The following is a 26,679-nucleotide window of genomic DNA, read 5'->3' on the forward strand; positions in this document are numbered from 1 at the left end:
ATTTCGGTGTCTTTGCGGACTGGACTGAGATCCGGTGTTTCTTAACTTCCTGCAGCTAACATGAGTCAGGTTGTACTGAACGGGTCTTACAACAGGTTGTATTTAACAACTTGTTGTTTCAGTGTTTTCACTTAAAACTCTCAGAAACACAAACGGAGACAAGACTAGTTCCATCAGGACAGGAAGTGAAGTTTTCCTGCAGCGTCTCCTCTTCCTGTCCCGGGGTCAGAGGTCACAGTCAGCTGATTCAGCAGGAAATCCTGATGTTCAGGTTCAGCAGCAGTTTGTTGATCCAGTTTGAATCAGAGTGAGACCTCCTTACTGCTGATCCAGAGTCGGATTTATATCCTCATATTTATTTTAATAATTTACATTTTCATTATTTTAACATATTTAGTTTTATTGTTACAGTAATTCATATTTTGTTTTTATTTGTATTTGTTGAGTATTCTTAATTTAATCATATTATATTAGTAAATAATTTAATCATATTTGTTTTTATTTATATTCAAACACAAATATTTTGTGACATTGTTTTATAAAAAGTACAATTTTAAAAACGTATAAAAGTTAATTTATTTATTCAGGCATAAATGATATGTAAATAAATGTTTATATAAATATATGTATAGTATAGTCAGTATACATACATATTTAATAGATCTATAAATATTAATATATACATTTTCTGTATATTAAAATTAATAGAAAATCATAAGAAATAATAAAAATATTTGTGGGTTTGAAAGAGATTATAAACAATACATTTGTAATTTATTATTATAAACACATAATATACATCTAAAATATTAATGCAGAAATACACAGGGAAGTGATACAAAGATGAATTTAATGTGTAAAATACAGTTGAAATATTAATAATCTGAGCTGGTTAGACACTTAGTTCAAACAAAAAACTTTAAATAAATCAGAAAATTAAGAATTAGATTCATATTAATCAATTTAAATGAGGCTCATTAATATTCAAACATTTCTGATGTAACAAACTTTAAAAATATTTTATTACAGTGATGTCATCAGTGACGTCATCCTCACAGCGTGGTGAACTGGCTCAGAGCTCCTCTCAGTTTATCAGCGATCTGACCAATCAGAGAGTAGAGAGACGACATCACACAGCTGCTCAGCTGTCCTACACTCTGCCCCCCCCCCCCCCAACCTTGCTCACCTGTTGGTAGAAGGTCACCTGTTGTTCCAGGTAAAGCTGCATCACTCTGTTGTAGTCATAGATACGGTTGCTATGGAAATGATTCATCTCAGCTGGAGGAGACAGGAGGAGTTGGGTTACACCGTGTGTTGTTATCTCTGTTGTGCAGTACTGCAGGTAGTATGGTGTAGTATTATGTGTGTACTGTTACCCTGCAGTGAGTAGCTCATGCAGCTGATTCGTTGGTTCATGCACTTCCTGTCATTGTTGTTGATTTTTCCTGCAGAAACCAGACGATCGGCTTCCTTCACCTTATCTACTGCAGACTGCACACACACACACACACACACACACACACACACACACACACACAGGTGAGACCATGCCCCCTAGTGACATCACCACTACCTGTGTATTGGTACTACAGTACCTTGTGTACAGCAATGATCTCTGGGAAACATCCCAGCAGGCCTTTGTATTCGCTGTTTGTCTCCAACAGGAAGTGAAGGTCCTTCTGAGGCTGAAGGAGGTCAGAGGTCAGCAGAGGTCAGACAACATTTTATATTCATATTTATAGAAATATAATTTAAACTTGACTCGTAAACACCACAAATACAACAAAACATTTAAAGCTAAACAATTTAACCTCAGAGTATCACAGTAATATTGTGTATTTGTACCTGCTGTGCGACAATCTCTGCGATCTCCTCGTAGGTTTTTCCAGCAGCTAACAGAGCGTCAGTCAACGTCTCCTCTCCTAAAACGCATAACGTAATAATTAATAATATTAATAACAATAATAATAAAATGTTACATATTTGCATTAGATCATGATCACAACCTGCAGCAGAGCGTCAGATGAACTTTCATATGATCTGACTAGGATGACGCGTTTAAAGACACTCTGAGAAGAAACCAAATTCTGCAAAATGTCACGATGACCACTTATATTTTAACGACTTGAAGGTTCCTTTCTCTGACTGACTCCTCCCTCTCTTGTCCCCTTGCCTCCTTATCTCCCCCCTGTTGTCTCCTGTCTCCATCTCCTTGTCCCCTTGCCTCCTTGTCCCCTGTCACTTCCCTCTTTGTCCCCTTGCCTCCTTGTCCCCTTTGTCCCCTTGCCTCCTACCTCCTTGTCTCCTTATCTTCCCCTCATTGTCTCCTGTCTCCTCCCTCTTTATCTCCTTGTCTCCTCCCTCGTTTTCTTGTCTCCTAACCTCCTCCATCCTTGTCTCCTCCCTCCTTGCCTCCTTGTTTCCTCCCTCCTTGTCTCCTGTCTCCTCACCTGGATATTTACTGCTGATGAAAACAGTCGACAGTTTCCTGAAGGCTCGACCAATCCGCTCGTATTCTTTAGGCAACGCTGCACACACACACACACACACACACGCACACACATTAACACAGTATAACACACACATTATACTGTGTTAACGTGTGTGTGTGTGTATATATATGCATGTGTAAATATATATACTGACGTCCGGTGCAGCGTTTCCAGTGTGTGTGTCCGACGTTCAGCAGCTCTTTGACTCCGTCGTCCATTGACTTTGTGAAGCGACTGTAGAGCTCACACTTCTGTTCACTAGACACACACACACACACACACACACACACACACACACAGTCGGAGAGGCTGAGAGAGGAACTTTGATAAACTTGTTTTTAAAGTATTTAGTAACGTACACATCAGCAGTGTCGAGCTCCGCAGCTTCAGGTTCAATCAGACTGAAGATCATCGGACCCACCATCTCGTCTTTCTCCGCCTTCCTCTTTCCCGCCTTCCACTCCTGAAATACCAAAACATTGTTTGAGCCAATCGGGACAGAGCTACCAAACCTCAAAATGGCTGATTGGCAGGGCGGGGCTGAACCTGCCTTCTCGTCTCTGTAGCTGAGGAAGAGCTGAAAGACGTCGCTCTGAGAGATGACGGGGTGGCGACACATCCGGGTCATCCAGGCCTGCAGCTGCTCCATCCTCATCATGATGAAGTCCACCTCAAACCGGCCTGAGAGCACAGGTAAAGGCTCAAACGTGGGCTCGTACGGGTGTGTCAGGGGGTGGTGTGGGTGTGGTTGTCATGGTGACGGCTCACCTGTCACCTGTTTGTCGGGCAGCGAGGGGATGGGCAGAGCCGAGCCGAACTTCTCCAGCAAACGCTCGTACAGCCAATCAAAGTGCTTGTAGCGATGATTGACAGGTCTGTTGGTCGTCTGGAGGAAGACGGTCGAGGGTCAGAGAATGAGTACTACTGTGTACTACTGGGTACTACTGTGTATTACTACTACGTATTACTCTGTATTACTGCGTGTTACTGTGTATTACTCTGTATTACTGCGTGTTACTCTATTACTGCGTGTTACTCTGTATTACTGCGTGTTACTGTGTATTACTCTGTATTACTGCGTGTTACACTGTATTACTGCGTGTTACTCTGTATTACTGCGTGTTACTGTGTATTACTCTGTATTACTGCGTGTTACCGTGTATTACTGTGTGTTACTCTCACATTGGGAGTGATCTGGTACTCGATGAAGCTCTTCAGTCCGTACAGTTTGGATTCTTTCTTCGGATCGGCGATCACACAGTCCAGAGGAGCTGACGGGTATAGCCAGACCGGACCCACCTCCCCCGTCTGATTGGACGACGAACAGGAACCAATCAGAGCACGATCGACAACACAGTTTGATAAATGATCAATAAAGTTGATTACTCACATAGACAAGAAGTCTGTCTCTGCTGTTCGCTGGAGGTTTGGCTAACAAGAAGACTTCAGGGCTCGGACCTTTAGAGAATGGAAACCTGAGAACAGACAAGATTACTCGGATCTGCCAGAATCTACTGGGATCTATGATCCACTAACTGCTACTGTGACCCACTGTAATCTACTGGGATCCACTCATACACGTGGAGATCTTCTACCCACTGGGACCAACGGACACCTACAGGGATCCTTTGTGTCTGTGATCTATTTGGATCTCCTGAAATCCGCCTTACATACTGGATTCTGCTGTGTGAATGTGTTTACTTGTTAAGGGAGATCTTGACAGAGGGCCCGTGGGTGCTCCTTCCTGAAGCCCCACCCTCCTCATCCCCCTGATCGTCACCACGGTAATCGCCCACCGATTGGTCGTCCCAGTCGTCGTCCCACTCGCCATCATCGTCCTCGACAGTGGCTGGAGACAGGACACAGTTTTTGGACGGTTATTGGTCTCCACTTTTATTCAATATAGAGGAGGTAAGACCTGATCACAGAACCCACATCAGGTTTTGACAAATCTTCAGGGAACGAAGCATCTCAGGTTTTTCAGTTTGAACTGTTGGTAGATTCCACACCATGTTGCAGATTAAAAAAATTCAACTTCTACACGGATTTATACTTAAAGAGTACTGCACACATACGTGTGTGTTGTGTGTGCGGGTATCCTTGACTGTCCCATCCTTCTGTTGTATTATTGACAAAAGCCTCAGCCCCTGACCAGGAGTCCCCGGTTCCTTCACCGCCGCCACTGTCACCGACCTGCAACACAACATCAATAACATAAAGTGTGTGGTGGTTTTGAGTCTCTTTGGGGTGGTTTTGAGTATTTGTGGTGGAGTGGATGATCCAGGTGACATCACCTGTAAATATCCTTCAGGTACCAGTCCGGTTTGTCCGCTGGAGTTCTGGGCTTTGATCCAGCCTCCACCCACAGTCTGCACACACAAACACACACATTATGACTGAGGCTGTGTCATGTCATGTCATGTCGTGTGTGTGTGTATATATACAGAGTATAGCATTATTAACAAAGTTAATTAAACTTCTGGGATATTGATCTAGTCAGTTAAGTAGCAGAGGGGGTTGTTAATCAGTGTCAGCTGCTTTGGTGTTAATGAAATTAACAACAGGTGCACTAGAGGGGCAACAATGAGACATCCCCCAAAACAGGAATGGTTTTCCAGGTGGAAGCCACTGACATTTTTTCCCTCCTCATCTTTTCTGACTGTTTTTCACTAGTTTTGCATTTGGCTAGGGTCAGTGTCACTACTGGTAGCATGAGGCGATACCTGGACCCTACAGAGGTTGCACAGGCAGTCCAACTCCTCCAGGATGGCACATCAATACGTGCCATTGCCAGAAGGTTTGCTGTGTCTCCCAGCACAATCTCAAGAGCATGGAGGAGATTCCAGGAGACAGGCAGTTACTCTAGGAGAGCTGGACGGGGCTGTAAAAGGTCCTTAACTTATCAGCAGGACCGGTATCTGCTCCTTTGTGCAAGGAGGAACAGGATGAGCACTGCCAGAGCCCTACAAAATGACCTCCAGCAGGCCACTGGTGTGAATGTCTCTGACCAAACAATCAGAAACAGACTTGAGGGCCCGACGTCCTCTAGTGGGCCCTGTGCTCACTGCCTGGCACCGTGGAGCTCGATTAGCATTTGCCATAGAACACCAGAATTGGCAGGTCCGCCACTGGCGCCCTGTGCTTATCACAGATGAGAGCAGGTTCACCCTGAGCACATGTGACAGACGTGAAAGGGTCTGGAGAAGCCGTGGAGAACGTTATGCTGCCTGTAACATCGTTCAGCGTGACCGGTTTGGTGGTGGCTCAGTGATGGTCTGGGGAGGCATATCCATGGAGGGACGCACAGACCTCTACAGGCTAGACAACGGCACCCTGACTGCCATTAGGTATCGGGATGAAATCCTTGGACCCTTTGTCAGACCCTACGCTGGTGCACGACAATGCCCGGCCTCATGAGGCGAGAGTATGCAGGCAGTTCCTGGAGGATGAAGGAATTGATGCCATTGACTGGCCCCCACGCTCGCCTGACCTGAATCCAATAGAACACCTCTGGGACATTATGTTTCGGTCCATCCGACGCCGCCAGGTTGCACCTCAGACTGTCCAGGAGCTCAGTGATGCCCTGGTCCAGATCTGGGAGGAGATACCCCAGGACACCATCCGTCGTCTCATGAGGAGCATGCCCCGACGTTGTCAGGCATGCTTACAAGCACGTGGGGGCAATACATAGTACCGAGTACCATTTTGAGTTGCTGCAATGGAATTTCAGCAAAATGGACTAGCCTGCCGCATCATTTTTTCACTTTGATTTTCGGGGTGTCTTTGAATTCAGCCCTCTGTAGGTTGATCATTTATTTCTATCAAACGACGTGGCATCCTTTCGTTCCTAACACATTACACAGTCCATATCAGTATAGATATCCAGCATGATTTTTTTCCCATTGAGATATGTGTTTTCAAAGTGTTCCTTTAATTTTGTTTGAGCAGTGTATATATATATATATATGTGTGTGTGTGTGTGTGTGTGTGTGTATATATATATATGTACATGTATGTGTGTGTATATGTGTGTGCACCTGGTCGAGCACAGTGACCGTCTCTCCCTGTCTGACCGACAGCTCGTTGTTTCCTGGTTCAGCTGTGAAGTCGTACAGGACCTGAGCCTGAAACACACCAAACAAACAAAAACTCCTGTTCTGTAACTAAACATGTAAAGTTTGTCCTGAGAGGAGAAGTCACAGCCTCGTTGAGATATAAAGAGTAATGTGTCATTCAACTAAAACACTGATTCATGCAACTTTTAAGGTTATGTCAGTGAGGGTCCTCATAAGTAGAGAAAAAACCTGTGTGTTTGAGAGGAAAGGTCTGGTTATCAGTGAAACTACAAACTTTGACAAACACATAAACCTGACTTCCTGTTCGACCAGAACTCCTCAGTCAACAGCTTCAGGCTGTGATACTATCTGTAGCTCTGTCACTTTACAGTACACACCAGACTCCTATAGAGATATTATATCATTCTTGTACATGTTTTTATTGTTGAACAGCGTGTTGCTGTACTTTTTTGTTTTTTTTCTTTCCTGAGAAAATCTGTAATATCTCAAGTGATGTTATAATAGTTGTTCACGTGTCTGCACTAGAAAACTGTAACCAGTAATATTTACATATGATATCCCTGAAGATCTTTTGAAGTGTCCTACCAGACCCCTTTAAAATGGTTCCATTATTTTTATAGATATATACCAAACTTATAGACAATACAACATTGTAAGTTTTAAATAAATGTTTGATGGTACTTTTTGGTGTTTCCATAATTTAACATAGTTAAGATTCCTAATAGACTTCTATAGGATTTTTACATATTTCTGTACGTTATTGTCATTATTAAACAGAGTTTCTGTATTTATGTATATATTTTCCTTTTCTAAGACATCGTCTAATATCTCTTTGATACTTTGATAATAGTTCTATACATGCCTGCTGTACAAAACTAATAATGTTTTTTCCTGTTTTCTGATCTTTGATATCTGAACGAAATGTTTCAATATTTCGGCACATTTGCATTGTTTAACTAGCTTCTGTAGGGATTTGTCTTTCTTCCATAACACTCCAATTATTTTCATAATATTTCTCACGTGCAGTAGAAAACTGTGAGTTTCTTATAATATTTAGATGTTTTCCTTCATTTGACATCTTCATGGTATACCTACCAGACTCCCATATAATTTTACATGTTTTTTGTACACGTTTGCATTGTTATACAGCCAGTTTCAGTACTACTTCTGATGTTTTTCTTTCATGAGAAAACCTTTAATCCTCCTACAGAATTGTTCTGTCACTTTAATTATATTTTAATGGTATTTCTAAGGCTTGAAACGGAGTGTGTACTAACTGTTTGATTTGACTACTTTCTCTATGAAGTTCCTGCAGGGACTAGCAGCGAGCGGTCGGTTGTGTCTTCAGTCTGATGATGTAAACCCGCAGCAGCAGGTAAGAGGTCAAAGGTCACCGTCAGTCAGGTGAGCTGCCTTACCTTCAGAGCCATGATGACGTCCGCAGCAGCAGCTTCTTATTCCTTTATTTTGATCCAAGTTTCATCCTGTCAGCTTCCCAGCGACCAACCTGCGAGAACTTCTGCGTCGACACCGTAACAACACAGATAGCACTTCCGGTACGTTCTTTCAAAATAAAAGCTCTTTCGCGTTTCAACTTTTCAGTAACTAAATTAAAACAGTTCCAAAAACAAAAAACACAGCAAATTGAAAAACAATTCTCAGCGTTAGTCTCTCTCTCTCAACAGTTATGGAACAGAAAACATAAAAATTTGTAACAATAAATTACATAAAATAAATAATAATAAATTGAATAATTACTTACAGTACAGTATTTCTACTACTGAGTAACGAGACCGGAAACACGAGGAAGACGGGTTAACAGTGCTGATATGTCAATGAACTTTGGTATTGGTTTTAGTTAAACTACATGTGGGATTTTATTTTGAAGGTGCATTAGTCCGTTTCCTGTAAATTACCTTTTTTTAGTGGATTACTTGACAGAAACTGACGTCAGACACCCGGAACAGCTGAGGAGAGTTTCCACACATCCAAGTCAAGGGTGTACAACCACATTGTGTATAACCCATCTTTCTATACAGTCACACTGTAAAAATAACATGGAATTCACTGTACTGTAAAAAATAACATGGGATTCACTGTACTGTAAAACAGTTAGTACACTGTAAAAAAAACATGGAATTCACTGTACTGTAAAACAGCTAGTTCACTGTACTAACCTGAACCAGTTCATTGTGTCATTATTTTTCCCATCAGTCAGGTTAAGATCGTTTTATTGTTTTATTGTTGAAACAAAAGACAACATTTAAAACAAAATTTACAGTTTAACACAATTAAAGGCGTTTACACGTTATATTAACGTACATCACCCCTGTCCCCACTGCGTTACATTAACGCACCCACCCCCAACTGGACACTTTATCTGGACACTTTACTTTATTCTGGTCACTGCACTGTTGTTATTTATCTTATCTTATTTTTATTTTTATTCTTATTCTTATTTTAGCTTTTATATTCTACTTATTTGTTATCAAAACAATAGCACCTTCAGACCACAGCAAATTCCTTGTAATGTATGTTACTTGGCAATAAACAGTTTCTGATTCTGATTCTGATTCTGATTAATTCAACCTTCAATCCCATTTTATATCTGTGAAACTTCACCTGTCTGTCTGCAGGGGGCGCTGCTGTCCAACACATCCACCTGTTGCTGCCTTCATTTCCAAACAAAGAAAGTCAGACACCTGGGTTGTCTTCATGTTTCACACAGACTCAGTTTATGGATGGAAGCAGCTCAGATGTTTTCAACTGTGTCACCTGATCTTCTTTTTGGTAAGAAAACCTTTATAATTATAACTTTCATTATTATAATTGAGTCCTGTCCTGTCCTGTCTTCGCTGCAGAGTAGAAATATGACCTCATCCATTTCCAATCATCAATATTATTAATTCAATCAATCACAGAGAATCGGTGTGTTTCCAATTTGTCACCATTTATTGATTTAATTCACAGACAGTGAAGCTGTTTTCATTTCAAACAGAGTTAAAGAGCAAAGCAGCTTCAGATCATTTTCATCTCAACTCAGAGGAAAGTTTCAGTGACACTTTACTTTGAAAGGTATATAATTAAAGGTGCAGTTTCCTGTAAAACAACTTTGTAATTTGGGAATAAGTGTTGTTTCTGTGTGGTTTAATTTACAGGTAAATACAATTAATCGGGTTTAATAACGTTTCTAAGAAGTAAATGAATATGTAGGCTATATGGGTCTAAATAAGTATTATTTTCTTTAAATACGTTTAATTTTAGCAGCTGTTTCAAGAAAATTATTGAGTCAAAAATCTCCCTCCTTCTCAGAGTCATAACTCAGTCAGATCTGAACTCACAGACATGAAACTCATGTTGAATCATTCAGTGAGATGTCCACTTCCAGAGGAGATCATCATCTCTGATGTCCATCAAAATAAACCTCCACAAATTCACTTAGAAATCAGAGAAAACAGACGCTGCAGAACCTGCCTGAGAATCATCATGGTTTTAAGTTTCCTTCAGTGTGTCAGTAATCAGTGATAGTTGTCTGTCTGTCCATGAGGACACTGCTGACAGGAGCTGCTAACAGCTGATTCAGCTACTTTTAATGGAGACCATGTGACTAAATTGAAACAAATATAGTTATAATATAATATATAGTTCTCAGTCTATTTTCTGACATTAAGACACCGAATGTCTCATCAACATGAATCTTTTATCTCTGAAACTCTCCTCTCTCTGTTCATAAATGCATATTTACTATGTGACAAAAACATGTTGCGAAACAAACTCACATTTAAACAATTTTTCCTCATAAAAACTGTCCTGAAACATGTTCAGAATAACTAACCTGCAAACTGCTGAAAATGACAATATCAGACATGTAGAGAGAAATGACCATCTTTATAATGAACTCGCATCCAGGAAACTACAGAGAGAATTATTAATAAATTACACGACCTGTAAAATAATGTGTTAACAAGGTTTCGCGTCTTTCTTTTTCTTTAAAACCAAACAAAAAGTGAAATGTTGCAGTTCAGATGTGATGAAATATGAACATTCAGAATATGACAGAAGTTGTTAATGTTCGATCAATCAGCAGCTTAAACTGTTGAGACAAAGGTTCACATTTCTTCACATCATATAAATGTTGTGTCGGTGACTGAATGAATGCAGTTAGAGAAGCTGAACCTGCTGTTGTTATAGCAGCTGTGTGTTTACAGCCACAGGTGGCGCTGCAGAGCAGCATCACTTCACTCTTCAGTGGATGCACCACCACATGACGGCCACGGAGGCCAGCAGACCAATCACAGAGCTCACTGCAGAAGAGGGGGCGGAGTTACACAGATCAGCGTTGCAGCACTTGAAGGTAAAACTGGAAACCTGGAAGTGATCGATACAGTTATTAATCAGTCATCAGGCCGAACAACAGGTCAACACAGAGGTAAGACTGCATTCAATACAACAGTAAGCTGCAAGTACTTCCTGGTTGGAGTCAGGTGTTGGTGGTCATGAGTGACGTTTATTATATTTCTTGTTTTTATTGATTGGCCTTTCCTGTATTTGTTGTCGCTGACTGCTGTCTGTAAACCAAACTGAGCCTCAGGGACAATAAAGTTTTACTCTGTCAAAGTCCAGCGGCCTCATAACATCACATGACAAGTGAATGTACAATGCACAGAAACTCTGATCCAGGTGAACAAATGTTTTAGAGGGTTGGGAAACTGTCAACACAGATGGTGAAGAAGTAAAGACATTTCACTTTACATCAAACATTAATTATTCATAATTCTTATTTACTGACTTCTATAAACACTCAGGTCAGCTGTATTATAAGAATCACTGCTCAGGAGAAATGTATTGATACATAATAGAATGCTCGTCCACATGCACACATTTTCAAATTGATTGTGATTAATAAGGAGGAACGTGTTTGTCTTCTATGTGAACGTTTGGATCCAACACACAGTTTTCTAAATGTAGTCTGGTGGATCAGACTGAGCCAGCAGCTTCAAACACTCATCCACTCTGTTTTCTTTGACTTTCTTCAGGTCAGAGAAACAGTGCCCCTCTTGATTGTGAGTGAGATGACAGTCAGTCAGTCAGACTGATATCCTCTGGTTAGCAACACTGGGACACTGTGTTCAGGACTCTGAGGGAAACTCAGACCAGCAAAACCAGAGAAAGTCAGAAACAACATTCAGCGTTTTCCACTGTTGATAAAGATGTCAGAGGTGGACCACCTGAGTAGAACAGAGTCTCCTGTGGACCCTGAGTTTGGTGTGGTGCAGGACCTCAAGTCTGCAGGAACATTATCTCCATGAAGGACTTCAAACAGGTGAGTCAAACACACCTGTGCTGTCTTTGCTCACTGCTGTGGTTGTCCTGGTTTAATGTGAGTCTGCTGTTCAGTTTGCTATTGCTGCTAAATCTCTGTATTAATTATTATTGTTATTAATGCTTGTCTGCTGTGTGTTTCTGCACCTTTCCGTCTTTGCTGCTGTGACGTGTAAATTTCCCCGCTGTGGGATTAATAAAAGTCTAAGTCTAAAAAAAAGTCTAAGTCTAATGGTGTGACGTTAATGTAGCAGTTTGTTGTGTGTCTGTTTTAATGTCTAAAGAGATCCATGTGAACAGACCTGGTTCTGGACTTGTTCTCTCCTGGTTTGGAGATGTTTTGGTGGTTTTCTATTAGCTCATTTTATCATGCTATTTAGCTGATCCTCTCTAGTGATTACTTTATGGTTGTTCGTGTAATAAAGGAATCTAAAGCTAAACTCTTTAAGAGACGAGGCTGGCGTTTCTCTTCTGATTTCTATTCTTAAAGAGTTCCATAAAAGGGAAACTGACTCGTTTGTTCCTCAACATGAATGAGACACATTCAGTGTAGAATATTTTCCTTGGATCAAGATACTCTTACTATCTTATGGTCCTATCCTTTACTGCAGTAAAATCACTAATACCACACTGTAAAAAACTCTGTTACAGTAAAAGTATTTAAGTATAATCAGTAAACTGTCCTTAAAGTATTACAGCAGTCAAATGTCCCCTGTAACTGTCCTCCTGTTGTATATTCTGTCATTAGATGATTATTCCTCATCATTAATCACTGTTGGAGTTGGTTGAGTTGGAGCTCATTCTGAACTATCAGCTAATGATTCTTTTCATTCTGGATTCACATAGTAGGGTAGAACAGAGGACAGTAGAACAGAGGACAGTAGAACAGAGGACGGTAGGACAGTAGGACAGAGGACAGTAGAATGAGGACAGTAGAATGAGGACAGTAGAACAGAGGACAGTAGAACAGGGGACAGTAGAACAAGGACAGTAGAACAGTAGGACAGAGGACAGTAGAACAGTACAACATCGTAGAGTTGTATAAGAGTTAGAGGCAGAACAGATGTTACCTGGGGGAACATCTGGGCCAATCGGCCGTACTCACAGTCGGAGTATTTCAGACACTGACGGTAAGTCATTCCACCTGCAGGACAAACAGGAGAAGAATAGAATCAGTAGAATCTCAGTAGAATAACTTAAACTCTTAAACTTAACTGAGTTAAAGGCTAATGGACTGATCTGGTTCCTTCAGGATCCTGGAGGATCAAACATGGAGGCAGCTTTCAGGAAGCTGTGGACAGAAAGTATTCCCTATGGTTCGGGTACAGGAAGGGGCACAGTTGTGCAGGTATACAGGTATGGAGGTACCTCTCTCGTTGAGTGTGAGACAGGCGTCGTCATAGCTACAGTCTCGTTGTTTGGAGCAGCTGCCTGTGTAGTCCTTACAGCTGTAACAACGAATGGCTGATCCTGAAACACAGAACAGTGACAGCAGATTCAGAGTCCAGGACTACTTCAGTTTGTGGATTACAGGTTACCTCTGGGACTGGAGCGTCCACTGAGTTGGTCCTGGATGCTATCAGGGTTTAGGCTAGCGTTAGCAGCTTGGTCCTTGTCCTTAGATTTGTGAAGTAGATCTGAGATACAAACTCATCTGTTAGTCCTCATTGGTTAGTCCTTGCCCCCCCTTCCTGTCTCTTGTAAAAGGGTCTCACTCTCACTGTTTGAAACTGGGAACAAAAAAGTAGCTTATGAATTTCAATCCAGATTCTCCAGGTCCAGAAAAATAAAATATGTTTCAGTCCAAATTGGTTTTTAATCAGGTCCAGACTACTAGAAATACTAATTTACAGATCCCATGACGCAGAGATTAAAGTCGTGGACCTTGTGATTGGAAGGACTGTTTATCACAGGCAGTTACAGTAACTATGGTCACGGTAACCAGGTAACCAGACAGACACCTCATTTATATAAATGATAATTGACAATATTGAAACTCTTTGAATCAACACATCTCTGAAACCGTTTCAACATTCAAATGTTTTACTCTGATCTGTCTAAAGCAGCTCAACCAAATAATGATTCAATGGAAACCAGAGTATTAGTTCCACTGTTAATAATAATCAGTCATAATTATATAAAATGATGATTTTTTGTAACTTTTCTGGATCAGTTCAGTTTCATAGTTTTAAATTATGAAATCCACGTTCAGACTGAACAAACAAACACAGAATAAAACATACCGAGTCCAATCAGAGCGGAGCAGACCACCAGACAAATCCCCAGGGAGCGCTTCATTTTCACCTCTGCACAACTCACACACTCATCTGGAGTCAGTGAGTCCACAGCAGCACGTCCATTCATGAGGAGACAAAAACATTTAACAAATGTTTCGCTGACAAACAAAAGTGATGAAATAACAGTACTGTGTGTACTGTGTGTACTCACCCAGCAGCAGCAGCAGCAGCAGCAGTAATACTGCACTTCAGCAGTACTTTTGTTGTTGTTGTTGTTGAGGAGAGAAGAAACGAGTGGTGACTGACTCTGACTGATAGCTGAGTGGAACTCAGAGGCCACACCCACTGGGAGGAGCCTGTACCTGCATGTTTCACAAATAATCAGTTTCATTGTTTTCATTGTTTTTACTTAAATGTTCATGACGGTTTGAATGTCAGAGGACACACAGAAACTGGGATTACATATATGTGTGTGTGTGTGTGTGTGTGTGTGTGTGTGTGTGAAATGTGGTTCAGACCTTCATGGTCCCCTCGGGATGGACTGTAATAACTCTGGTGATCCTCTGATTCTTCATCTAGCGCCATCATCAGGTCAACATGTTCATGTGTCCAATAGTTTGGTTTATGACCAAATACCTGCAGAACTGATGACATTCAGCCTCAGCTGGACTCTGTGTTTGGCTAAAGCTAGCATGCTAACAAGCTAAACTAATGGTGAACATTATACTTCAGCCTGTTGTCGTTGTAAGTGTGTTATCATGTAGCTCAGAATACATGACTGTAGACTGTCAGTGTGGTTCAAACTAAAATACAAAAGTAAAAGCAGATGATGATGATGGGATGATGCTGGTGGATGAGAGGCTCTGTGTTTTAGCGTTTATCTCATTGCAGAAGAAGAAAAGCTTCAGTGTTTCATCCTCGAATGACCCAGAAAACAAAGAGAGCTCAGAGACGGAGACAAACAAACAACTTCAGTTTAAGACAAACAAAGAGCAGAGGAGGTCAGCAGCCAACACAAGATCCAACCACAGAGAGCGTTCACAGCTTGGCCACAGTGGCCGCATTCAGACACCATCATCAGGCCACTCTCATACAAATTCATTCGCATCAGCTGACCAGCAGAAATATGATGATTTAAAAGTCCTTCATCAATTTAATTATCTATATTTAATGTTTCATATTTAATATTTAACGTTTTTGGGGGGGTTTCAATACGATTCATCTAAAATGTGGAGAAGTTTCTTCTAGTTTCACTTTTTCTTGAACATGTGAACGTTAACATCGATGTAGATGCGCTAATTTTAAAGAGAGTTAAAGTTTTAGCGATCAGAGCTTGCTGTAGTTTGTGACTCTGACCATCAGAGGGCGCTGACATTGATCTCCATTTTATCGCATCGATGTCAGTTAGAAATAACTAGGCACATTCAGGAACTTCAAACAGCTGTTTTTATTATTTGACACAATTCTTCTTCAACACCCACACGACGCTTCAATGCACTCCCTTTGTTTTAGAGCTGATTTCAGACTCCAGTCTGGTCCAGTTTGGTTCAGTCTGGTTCAGTCTGGTCCAGTAGCTCTTTGTTGAACAGATTCAAAGGAAATTTTCAGGGAAAGAAAAACAGAATTTACAACCTTGAAAGGAAAAGAAGGCTGGGAAGGTGAAAAGGGAGGCACCTGTGAGCCAGAGGAAGGGGAGAAAATGTATTATATTTAGTTTGTTAATATAACAGACATTAATTAATACTGATAATTAATATGGGTGAAAACATGATGCTCATTAACACTCTGAGAGGAACTTTGTAAATCATCTGACTACTAAAGAAACACATTAAAGGTCATTTGATCATCTTTGTTGAAGAAAAACAAATTCAACTTTCCTGTTCTGTGTTTATTTTGATGTTTTATGATGATGTCATAGTTGGTCACAGTGATGTCAGCATGTTTACTTTTTATTGAAATCAGGCAACTGATACAAGAACTGAGTGAAATATTCCTTTAAAATGACCAAAAAGTACATAATAATGCTCCTAATATTCATGTTAATACAGACCGAAATGAATGTGTTCATATTAATGCTGCTAATATTCATGTTAATACAGACAGAAATGACTGTTCGTCACTCTGTGAAGGAGGAAACAGTTTTATCGCCATCTGGTGGGAGAATAAAGAATGACTCAATGATAATATTAACATTATTATTAATAATACCGTCACACTTTATCTTGTAGCTTCTTTCAAAATGTTTTTATTAATTTAAATCAAACTGCAGAAGAAAACCTGTTTAAAGTTTGTTTAACAGACTTGAGGTCAGTCTAAGCAACAGTTCATGTGTTTAATGTGAGTGATGTCAGCCCTCTGCTGGCTGCTGATTGGTCCACAGACAGCAGGTGAGCGGGGCTGACAGGTGAGAAGCAGCTGTGATGATAAATGAAACCTTCATTCATAATTCAGAAGCTCCAGTTTGTTTTAACAGCAAAAGACGTTTGTTTTTAAACTCCGACAGACAAGGAGGTGAGTTTCTGACTGTTTGATTCTTTCTGTTTGTTTCTGACTGACTGTTTATTTCTGACTGTTTGTTTCTGTTTGTTTGTTTCTGACTGTTTATTTGTTTCTGACTGTTTGTTTGTTTCTGACTGTTTCTGTTTGTTTCTGACTGTTTGTTTGTTTCTGACTGTTTCTGTTTGTTTCTGACTGTTTCTGCCTGTTTGTTTCTGTCTGTTTGTTTCTGACTGTTTATTGTTTTCAGACTGACGTCACGAGAAACTCGTCATGGATCTGGACAGCATTGGTTTGTCTCTACTGGGTTCTACTGGGTTCTACTGTATTCTACTGGGTTCCTGTAAAACCATATTTGGTGATTTGATGTTAATCACAAACTTAAATAATGATATATATTAAATGGTAAATTCATATATCAATATATTATATATTCATAATATAACTGAACTGCAAATAATCACAATAAACAAACTCGTTAAAATGAACAAGAAAAGCTAAAAAAAAACTGTTTTTATCTCACATCTTTTATAAAGATTGCGTTTTCTGCAGTTTTAAGTTATTATTTATTATTTAATAGTATATAATTAATAAGAGTTATTTTAGGGGTAAAATAATCAGATCAAATGCTGCTGCAGTTCTGTCACATGCTATTTATTGAGTCGGTTTATTGTTTCATAGTTTTATTGATCTTTATTTGTTGTTTTCTTCAGAGGGACTGAATGAAATCCGTCCGTCCGCCTACAGAGTCGCCATGAAGCTTCAGTCTCTGCAGAAACTCTGTCACAGTGAGTCATATAAAAAAGTTATTAATGATATTTTATATTCCACACTATGCTTTACTATATTAAACATTCTATATTATATTTCTATATTCATACACTTAACCATATTATACATTATTCTGGTGTTTGCTGTTATAGTAGATGGTCTCATATTAGTCTGACGTGTACTAATCACTTAACTTACAGACAGTACTGCAGTATTACTGCAAGTACAGCACTGGTTGTGGGTACTGTGTGTATGTTTACTGCTTGTCTTGCGATTTTGACTTAATAATTATTCTAGATTCTATTCTTATGTTTGTTTTATTATTTATGATGATCATTTATTTAGTTTTCTCTATGTTTCTGTTCTTATTTCTGTCTTTGTGCTCAAGTTTTATTGAACGTGATCTGTGTTCTATCTGTCTGTGTTCCTTGAACGAGTGCATTCAGTCTCTTTTGATCCTGAGCACTCTCCAGACTACATGGGAAATAAAATAAAATGAAGTTCATCCAAACATCGTGTTCAGTGTTCACAGCAACACACATGCATTTCTTCTTTAAACAGAAGTTGATCTAAATATTAAAATATAACTTCGCCTGACTGCAGTGTGTTTGCATGTTTGTGTGTTTTCAGTGGATGTTGTGTCTTTTCGACACATCGTGGCGGCCCTCCGCTTGGTGGGCAGAGCTAAACTGCAGCAGGACGTGGGGCTGAACAGAGAGGAAGTGACCCGGACTCTGGATAGGATGTTCCACAGCGTGTCACAGGAAGTGCCGGGTCATGTGACTGTGGAGGCTCCAGAGGAGACATGCAGCCTTATGTTCAGGCTGTTTGACTGGTCAGAGTCTATAAATACACATTTACAATGTATAAATACATATTTACAGTGTATAAATACACATTTACAGTGTATAGATACATATTAGCTTCATCATTCTGATGTTCCAGTTCTGGCACAAAAACTGATTCTTAATCATCAGCAGCTTCAGGTTCATCTTCATCAAAACGTCCAATATCACAGAACCTGCTGCTCTGCACTGCCTCACCATGTTACTGTGAGCGGAAGGCCATGTCTTTATTTATTCATTCTAACAGTGAGACAACAGCGCCATCATGAGGCCAAACAGGAAAACACATTCTGAATTTATCTGTAAATGTTTCAGGAGTCAGGCTGGTTGCGTATCAGCTGCTTCTCTTCAGACTGCTCTCATCGCTCTGTCTGCTGAAACTCTGCTGGTGAAGTACAGAGGTGAGGACCTGTCTGTCTGTCTTTCTGTCTGTCTGCCTGTCTGTCTGTCGCTCAGTGAGCATGCTCAGTGACATCTGCTGGACTTTCAGAATAAAGTGAAGAATATTGAATGACTGTGTGTCCTTCAGAATAAAACACAGATACTTTGTGCCCTGCAGCTCTGGTGAGTGTTGCAGAGAACAGTTCAGGATCCGTCAGCAGGTCTGGACTCAGATCTTTACTGCAGGACCTCAGTCAGGTAAAACCAGCACAGACTACATCTCCCAGCCCCCCCCCCCCCCCCCCCTCTAACGTGTGTGTGTATGTTCAGGTTCCTGCGGCAGTGCAGGAGGAAGGAGTCTTCGGCAGTGTGGAGGCGGCGGTTATGTCTTGTTTTAAAGGGGTGAGAACGCAAAAAACTCTCGGCTGCAGGTGATTGGTGGTCGTCATGGCGACACACTGACTCTGTGTGTGTTTACAGGTGTTGACCTCAACAGTGAGTGAAGAACTCGTGTTGTCATGGCTGCAGAGTGAGCCACGCCTGTTGCTATGGTTACCCACTTTGTATCGTCTGTCCGTCAGTCAGAATGTCAGTCACACTGTCCGCTGCCACACCTGCAAGAACCTCCCCATCACCGGACTCAGGTGACCCAACGTCATCCAATCAGAACAGTTCTTTAGAATTTAACCAATCATCATCTTCAGAAAATAATCATATGCTTCTATCAGGTTTAACCAGACTCTACTGAGGTTTAACTAGAACCTACTGGGGTCTAACTCGACTCTCCTGAAGTTAAACTAGACTCTACCAGGCTAAACTAGACTTTACTAGACTCTAGTGGAGTTCATACCGACCCATGTGTTCATCAGATGATCCTGTAAGACAAACTAAAGGGCAGCACCACCCGATGTGATGACTGGTGTGATGATGTGTTCAGGTATCGTTGTATGAAGTGTGTGAACGTCCACGTGTGTCAGAGCTGCTTCCTGACGGACAGACAGACAAGGAAACACAAAAGTCACCATCCAGTGCTCGAGTTCTGCACACAGGTAAGCACAGACAGTTAAACAGACGGGTAACCACAGACAGTTAGACAGACGGGTAACCACAGACAGACTTTTGAACTTTTCAGGTTTAGTTTTTTCGTTTGTAATCTTCAATTTGTGTCTTTCAGCCTACCTGGAGGGAGTCTCTGTCTTTGTTAGTGCGCAGCGCTCGTCACGCCCTGTTGCCACGACGATACACTCAGAGAGAGGCCGACAGGAGGAGGGGCCTGATTTGGGCGGAGCTAGGAGAGACTCAGAACAGGTGTGACTTGAAAGGCAACAGACTCCAAACACTCCTTAAACACCTTTTTGTAATTAAAAGTTTTTCTTTCTCAGTGCTCCGCCCCCCTCCGATCCCTCAACACAATTGGTTGCCTCAGCTGTCTGTCACAGTCCCTCCTCTGACAGAGATGTTTCCCATGATGCCTCAGCGCAGCCTCCTTCCTCTCCGTTTTCATCCAAAGCAATGCAGACTGATGAGGAAACGGCGACTCAGCAGGTGACCTCTTATGACCTCAGAAGAGGTCATTTTCCTCAATGTTGTTTCTTAAGTGTTATATAATATATAGCCCATATTATATATGTTAACACGATAACATGTGATGGTTTTATAATAATATATAATGATGTAATATAATATGATATTACATCAACATGTGTTGTTGTTGTTGATCAGTCAAAGGCGTCGGCTCTGCTCACTGAAGTCAGAAACCTGCAAAGAGACAAATGGTGAGAAACCAGAGTGAACCAGTCATAGCTGGTCTGGAGTTAGTTAATCATCTTCTTCTTTGTGGGTCTTCAGGTTGTTAGAGCAGCAGCTGCAGGTGTGGCGGCTCACTGTCCAATCAGAGCAGGGCATCCTGGAGGACAGGTGCTCTGAGATGGAGGTTACCATGGAAACACTGAGAGAACACAACCTCAGTCTTCAGAACACACTCACACAGGTAAACAGGTGACATGTGAACATCTCCTGAGTGAAATCTGAATTTAACCTCAGATACAAACACAAACATAATCATTAATATCTATATAAACACGTATATAGATGCAGAGTTGTATAATAATTTAATGTTGTCAAATAAATCTAAGATGAAGTAAAGATAAAAACAAAAACTTGTGACACTTTTTTTGAACATATAAAGTCAGTTGTGAGATTTGATGACATCATCTGTTGGTGAACAAAGATGTGAAAAATCAGCTGATGGAGGAAAACTTTATTTTGAAAAGTGGCGTATTTAACTCAATGTTTTGCAGTCGTACAGGGGTGAATGAGTACATAAGACTTTATATGATGAACTATGTGCAGCACCAGGTATAATGTTTACCATGTTAATTTAGCGTGTTAGCATGCTAACATTAGCTAATTAGCGGTAAACACAGTGTTGAGCAGTGAAGTGAAAGAAGTTCTCGATCAGGTGCACGGACTCTGGTGTACCTGCCTGTGAGTCTAGTTTCAACTTTGTTTGAGGTTACTGAATTGATCTCAAACTGATCCAGAATTAGAAAGTAAACGGATTTACTTCTGAATGTTTCTACAAAGTTTAAAATTCACTGAATCTAAAGCTCTGTGATTGGCTATTTGTTAGTGAAATGCACCCTGGGAGTTGTAGCTGACTTCTCTCCTCCTTCAGGCTCTGAACAAGATGGAGGCTCAACAACACGCCAGCAACACAGAGAGAAACACAGACGGCGAGGAAGACGAGGATGAAGAAGAAGTGTTGCTGTGGCGTGAGGACGAACAACAAACTCTGTCTCCCACAATGCACCAGGACACACCTGTGTCACATGACATCCACTGTGAAGAGGAGGAGTCTGCCGGTGACAGGTTTCTCTGTCATTCAATAGGACAACAGGATGAACTAGAGGAGGCAGAGCCGCAGGAAGAGGACACCTGTCTGTCTGAAGGAGAAGGAGAAAAGGATTGTGGGATGTGTAGTCCAGATGAGCTGCTGCAGGAGACTGTAGAGAAACTGAAGACTGTAATGGAGACAGACAGGTGGCGAGAAAGACAGACAGGTGAGTCTGATTTAGAAAAGAAGATAAAAGACTGAATCAAACATGTTGATGATTTACTGTAAATATCCTAATAAATTAATATCAGTGAAGAAAGTGAAATCAAATTAAAGGCTCATATAAATCATACTGGTTTAATTATTTAATAATTACTGAATATTACCAGCATTAACCACAGGAGGCAACTAGAAATCAAAGTTTTACTGATGTTAATCTGAGTAAAGTGTTTAATAATATTTAAATCTTCAACATTAAATCATATATATTATATCTTTTACTTTCTGTAAATAGAGCAGCAGTAAGATAAGAAATAACAGTCAAGGTGCTGAGTCAAGTTAACTCATCAAAAATGTCCTGATTCATCTTATTGTGGCCCTTCATGCAGCCCCTCAGGGTTAGGCTAACCCGTTCACGGCCATCTGAAAACTGAGCTTTTGGCTCACAGGGATTACTTTTACATACATTTACCTCATTATTTGCCTACTTTGACAACGTTTAGTATGAATATCCGGCAATGTAACATTACATATGACAGAAAATAAGGAAAAGCATAATAGGTCCCCTTTAATAAGTTTACAACATATCAGCTGCAGATCTATGTGATTTGAACGACTTGTTTTACGCATCACTATTTACACAAGAGAAAAGTGTAGACTGAACAGCTGTTTATATGATGTGTAGTGGTTACTATGGTTACTGTGGATGTATTGATATGTGTTTAAGTTAGCAAATCTCAGGTCTGAGGCTTGTTTTTACTGACCCTTTGTTTGAAACCTGAAGTTCACACAAGTCATAAAACAAAACTGACTCCATGAAATAAATTAAAATTTTCTGTGTCCAGGTGAGAGGAAGAGGGCGGTGCTTCTGGAGGCTGCAGACCATGTGGGAGACTCAACCACCTGGTGGACGCTGTGAGAACAAACACTCATGACCAAGTGACTCATATTCAGGTTATAAAAGTTGTTTATTCAACATGAACTTATTGATATTTAAATAAACATGAGTGTAAAGTTATAAAAAGTTCTGATGTCAACACCACAAGATATTAACAGTACCTGAAGAAAAGGTACCAGAGGTTGTCCACCTGACAGACACAAGCTTCAGGTGTTTAGTGTTACAGAAACTTAAAGCTGCCAACATTATAATAAAATCATTTAATCAAATTCAAGTTTCATTCTCTATTTGTGTGCACGTTATTGTTTTTTTCTAATTTTAAAGACCTTTAATTTTAACTCTCATGATTTAACAGAATTTATATTATATATTTTCATGATGTATTAAAGATTAATATATTTATTTGCATTTTCATGATACACAACAAACCAACAATTCAAATTTATCAAATTTATAATTTTCACATTTAGTCTAACATGAATGACAAAATGAAAATGTTCAAATCTAATTTATATTTTCATCATATCTGAAAACACTTAAATCTTCCCTCTTCCCTCTCCTATTTTTACTTTCATGATGTATGAAAAACTCAAAATGGATAAAATCCAGTGTTCATGTTTCTGTCAATCTGTTATTCTTGACAAAATATCAAGTGCAACATTTTCATTGACCATGAAAGAGAAAGTATAAAATTGGTAAAAAATAAATCATAAAACAAACATAACATTTTCATGTTGTACTTAAAAAAAAGATTTGTAGTTTTCTCATTTGCACACACAAACGTAAAATGTCTTTTTAAGATTGATCAGACGATATCATTTTAATATTGACATCAGTAGACTTCCACAGGGAGCCCAGCAGCCCCGTTTATAAACACTGAAAACTACCTCATTACTTGTTAATCCTTTATTCTTCATCCACATCCATCAAGTTTAACAATCAAATCAATGTTTACGGATCATTTAACATCCTGATTTCTGTGTGACAAGTGAAGGCATCTTTTATTTTCATAAATGAGGCTGTTACGTGGACAGGCATCCTGCTACCTGAACAGGTATCATGTTCATGACCAGGTATCCTGCTACCTTCGACCCCTCCCCCGGCGGGATGAGGGAGGGTGAGGCGGGCCTGTAGAGCTGGGGACTTTCCTGCCAGGTCCTGCCCGCCGCAGGCCTTCTCTCCTCGGCTGTGGGGGCGTGGTCTGAGCCCTGGTTCTTCTCTTGGCAGGTGGGGGGCGTGTTCTCTCCCTCCTCTCCCTCCTCCCCCCCCTCCCCCGCTCTGACCTGCTGTGAGGTGGAGGGGCTTGAGAGGTCCTGCCCCGCCTCCTGACTGTGTCCTGTTTGTCAGTCTGTGCTGAGTCTCTACTGAGCGTGCTCAGTAGGAAACTGTTGCCGTGACTGAAGGTGGTGTCTGATGACCTCTGATCTTTGACCCTGGAGGACCCTGCAGCCCCCTCACCTGACAGCCTGTCGGTGTTCAGGTCTGGACTCAGACTTCTGAACAGCTGACGGACACATGGTGGCGGCGGGCTGGAGGGGACGGAGCCTTGGCGCCACAGGAAGCGTTTGGGGGGGTTCTTTAGAATGCGGTTGCTGCTGTGGTCATAGAACCTGATAGGAAGTCGTTTGTATTTGACCTTTAACCCTTGCAAGTCCAGCGGTCGCCTCTTCTTTCTGCAGCGTTTGGGAGCAGTGCCTGATGCAGGTGTGTAGGTGGGGGCGGGGCCCGAGGGGGAACAGAGCAGGTAGACCACAGAGGTGCGAGGCTGCAGCGGTGTGATGATGCTTGAGTATGACGGAGGGAGGCAGCGCCACGTCTGCACATCAGGAGTCCTCTCTGTGGCATCCTGATTGGCTACAGGGAGGCTGGTAGGCGGGGCCTCCGAAGCTGGTTGACGTACAGCCGGAATGACCAGTCGGACAGTCTGAGTGCTGTGACTGACTTTGACCACCTGAAGGAACACAAACACAAGGTGATGGAGACATTTTTCTTCCAACAGAAAATGACTCCAGATACTGAAGCTGTGTCGTTCTCACCTGACACCTGGATGCCACTCTGAAGGCCCGCCTCTTTCTCCTCCTCCTCCTAACATATGCTGAGTCATCTTCATCACGGTCCAATAAGGGCAGCATGCCAGTGTCTGACCCTGCCTCCTTTTTCTTACCACGCCCCATAATGTTTTGACTCCTCCTACCAAACCTGACAGCGATAACATCAGCACAAAAACTTCAGTTCAGTAATTGTTTTTCATTAAGTTGTGATTTTATAATTATATATTACAGAATATATATAGGTAGTACTTCTATAAATTAGAGTATGTTACAGTACAGGTGAGGGTGTATAATACCTGGCCAGAGACTCTGTGTCAAAGTAGCAGATGAATCTCTCCCGTCTGAACTGTTGGACCAGTTTGTCCACCTTCTCCTCGTCCTCCTGTTCGATCTGGGCCCAGGTCTTCCCCCTGAAGGATTCTGGGATATGTGCTGGGGCCGGCAGGACCTCCTCTATTGGCAGATTCCAGAAGCCCTCGTCCTGCCTGGCCCTGGCTCCTGTTCGCCGCTCGCTGTGGAGTGCAGAGTCAAGCTGGTACGAGTACACCTGGTCCCCCAGATCCACCTGAACATCCATCAGACGGCTGAGGTCCTGATCCTCCATCTGGCTCACCTGGACAGGTGTGTGTGAAGGCTGTGTGTCACTGAGTGTTTGTCTTCGCTGTAAAACCACCTGGAGAGAAACGTTTTCAGCTTTAGAACAAATGGAAAACAGTGTAATCTCCCACACTGGTGCCTCACTGAGTCTTACCTGTACAGGTGAGTCCCAGTCCTCACTCTGTGTTTCCATGGAGACGGGAAGGCTGAAGTGGAAGCTCTCTGTCTCCTCCTGATGGCAGGGACTGGAACTGATGCCATAACAACACATTTGGATCACCTGATGAACAATGTGGACACGAAACACACTATTTACTTTGATCTTCTGCACATTCATAAACTAGTTCATATGAGTTATACGAACAGCTGAAGATAAACAACAACAAAGTGTAACAGACAAACCTCCTCGATGGTCTGGTCCAGGGGGTCAGTGTGGTCTGAGGAAAAGGCCTCCTCTTTATGAGCCTCCCTCCTCTCCTTCTGCCAGCTCAGCCAGGGCTTCAGCTCTGAGGGGGGGCAGGAGCCAAGGTCTGGACCAGGGCCTGGGCCTGGGATCATGGGGGGCCAGGGGCCTGAACCCCTGTGGGGCGGCGATGAGGACAAGGACTCGCTGGTTTTCCTCCTGTTCGTCTTCCTGTGGGCCTTCCTGTGGACAGGGGGCGGGGCCTGTGTGTGTGATGAATGTGTGTGCCCTGCAGGGGTGGACCCTCCTTCTTCCTGCTCTCTGATTGGTGTAGACACTCTCTCCTGACTTGGCCCCTCTGTGACTCCCTCGCCTGATTTTCCGCAGATGCGGTCATGTTCCTGCTGATTGGCCGGCTGACAGTAGGCGTCGTCAGAGCTGGGCAGGTGTTCACGGGTGCCGAGCGACCGGCTGTCGTCGTCAGAGAAACGGAGTACATCAAGCTCCTCCCTTGGCAACGGAGGGGCGGAGACTGGCGGGAGGTCAGCGTGAGACGGCCTGACGGGGACACAACCATGTCAACATAACATCCATGCTGCAGTGGGTGTGTTTGTTTTAGTCACCTCATGTTGTTGTAGCTGTGCGGGTGTGTTTGTTTTAGTCACCTGGGGTCGTTGTAGCAGTGCGGGTGGTGCTGCAGGACATCCTGCAGGAAGCGCTCCAGCAGGGTTAGTTTGGTTCTGCTGCTGCTGGTGGAGGAGACAGTGCTGGAGCCTCGGGAGGACGCCCGGACAGAACCCAGGTGTCTGAGACTGGACAGGTGCTGAGAGAAGAGACTTGTGATGTTGTTAACGTGTCATTCTTTCTAATTGGACAGCTCAGGTCACATGACTGCAGCTCAGATTCAGGTATTCATAAAGGACTGAGCCCTCGCTGACTTCTAGGGAGACTGCAAGGCTATATAAGCCGCTGAGAGACAGGCCTCAAGTCTGTTTCACTTGTTGCCGTGGACATGGTGGAAGCAACAGTCAACTACAATCATGTGCATGGTGATT

General features: G+C 41.9%; 4 protein-coding genes across 4 annotated transcripts; 1 reads left to right on the forward strand and 3 right to left on the reverse strand.

The window, feature by feature from the left end:
- Window positions 1-831: 831 nt before the first annotated feature.
- LOC139306626 (sorting nexin-9-like) lies at window positions 832-8,101 on the reverse strand. The gene is made up of 17 exons (XM_070930527.1): window positions 7,987-8,101; window positions 6,530-6,616; window positions 4,787-4,861; window positions 4,568-4,685; window positions 4,194-4,341; window positions 3,883-3,967; window positions 3,675-3,800; window positions 3,261-3,378; window positions 3,043-3,173; window positions 2,852-2,955; window positions 2,647-2,750; window positions 2,451-2,528; window positions 1,846-1,922; window positions 1,596-1,685; window positions 1,377-1,491; window positions 1,187-1,278; window positions 832-1,100 (listed from the first exon to the last, which is right to left on the reverse strand). The coding sequence occupies exons 1-17, from the start codon at window positions 7,996-7,998 to the stop codon at window positions 1,053-1,055; spliced, it is 1,608 nt and encodes a 535-aa protein (XP_070786628.1). The 5' UTR covers window positions 7,999-8,101; the 3' UTR covers window positions 832-1,052.
- A 2,712-nt stretch (window positions 8,102-10,813) lies between these two features.
- Window positions 10,814-14,188, reverse strand: LOC139306830 (CD59 glycoprotein-like). Its single transcript, XM_070930788.1, has 4 exons — window positions 14,134-14,188; window positions 13,259-13,360; window positions 12,961-13,034; window positions 10,814-10,936 (listed from the first exon to the last, which is right to left on the reverse strand). The coding sequence occupies exons 1-4, from the start codon at window positions 14,186-14,188 to the stop codon at window positions 10,814-10,816; spliced, it is 354 nt and encodes a 117-aa protein (XP_070786889.1).
- A 2,708-nt stretch (window positions 14,189-16,896) lies between these two features.
- On the forward strand, window positions 16,897-22,807 carry dytn (dystrotelin). The gene is given in 16 exon segments (XM_070930880.1): window positions 16,897-16,915; window positions 17,337-17,411; window positions 18,025-18,229; window positions 18,555-18,640; window positions 18,799-18,878; window positions 18,951-19,022; window positions 19,101-19,264; window positions 19,558-19,669; window positions 19,795-19,928; window positions 20,003-20,165; window positions 20,343-20,395; window positions 20,469-20,610; window positions 21,298-21,711; window positions 21,713-21,740; window positions 22,521-22,571; window positions 22,574-22,807. Coding segments are annotated over 16 exon segments (1,881 nt in total). The 3' UTR covers window positions 22,657-22,807.
- A 662-nt stretch (window positions 22,808-23,469) lies between these two features.
- On the reverse strand, window positions 23,470-26,638 carry zdbf2 (zinc finger, DBF-type containing 2). The gene is made up of 7 exons (XM_070930300.1): window positions 26,630-26,638; window positions 26,290-26,447; window positions 25,624-26,182; window positions 25,376-25,501; window positions 24,921-25,297; window positions 24,610-24,772; window positions 23,470-24,524 (listed from the first exon to the last, which is right to left on the reverse strand). Exons 1-7 carry the CDS (start codon window positions 26,636-26,638, stop codon window positions 23,655-23,657), a joined length of 2,262 nt encoding a protein of 753 aa, XP_070786401.1. The 3' UTR covers window positions 23,470-23,654.
- Between the last annotated feature and the right edge of the window lie 41 nt (window positions 26,639-26,679).

The sequence above is a fragment of the Enoplosus armatus genome, chromosome 24, assembly GCF_043641665.1.
Source record: "Enoplosus armatus isolate fEnoArm2 chromosome 24, fEnoArm2.hap1, whole genome shotgun sequence".
Lineage (NCBI taxonomy): Eukaryota > Metazoa > Chordata > Actinopteri > Centrarchiformes > Enoplosidae > Enoplosus > Enoplosus armatus.

What these genes read in the sequence shown, in the direction of transcription:
- LOC139306626 (XM_070930527.1), bottom strand. An exon ending in AGTACCAGATCACTCCCAAT is followed by an intron (nt 3,379 to 3,674) that starts GTGAGAGTAACA and finishes GTCTTCCTCCAG; the next exon opens with ACGACCAACAGACCTGTCAA. An exon ending in GAGCTCGACACTGCTGATGT is followed by an intron (nt 2,751 to 2,851) that starts GTACGTTACTAA and finishes GTGTGTGTCTAG; the next exon opens with TGAACAGAAGTGTGAGCTCT.
- zdbf2 (XM_070930300.1), bottom strand. An exon ending in CACTGCTACAACGACCCCAG is followed by an intron (nt 26,183 to 26,289) that starts GTGACTAAAACA and finishes TGTCCCCGTCAG; the next exon opens with GCCGTCTCACGCTGACCTCC. An exon ending in TGGACCAGACCATCGAGGAG is followed by an intron (nt 25,502 to 25,623) that starts GTTTGTCTGTTA and finishes ATTGTTCATCAG; the next exon opens with GTGATCCAAATGTGTTGTTA.
- LOC139306830 (XM_070930788.1), bottom strand. Translation starts at nt 14,188, where the DNA reads ATGAAGCGCTCCCTGGGGATTTGTCTGGTGGTCTGCTCCGCTCTGATT. An exon ending in CTCCGCTCTGATTGGACTCG is followed by an intron (nt 13,361 to 14,133) that starts GTATGTTTTATT and finishes TCTGTGTTTCAG; the next exon opens with GATCAGCCATTCGTTGTTAC. An exon ending in TGGCCCAGATGTTCCCCCAG is followed by an intron (nt 10,937 to 12,960) that starts GTAACATCTGTT and finishes GATCACTTCCAG; the next exon opens with GTTTCCAGTTTTACCTTCAA.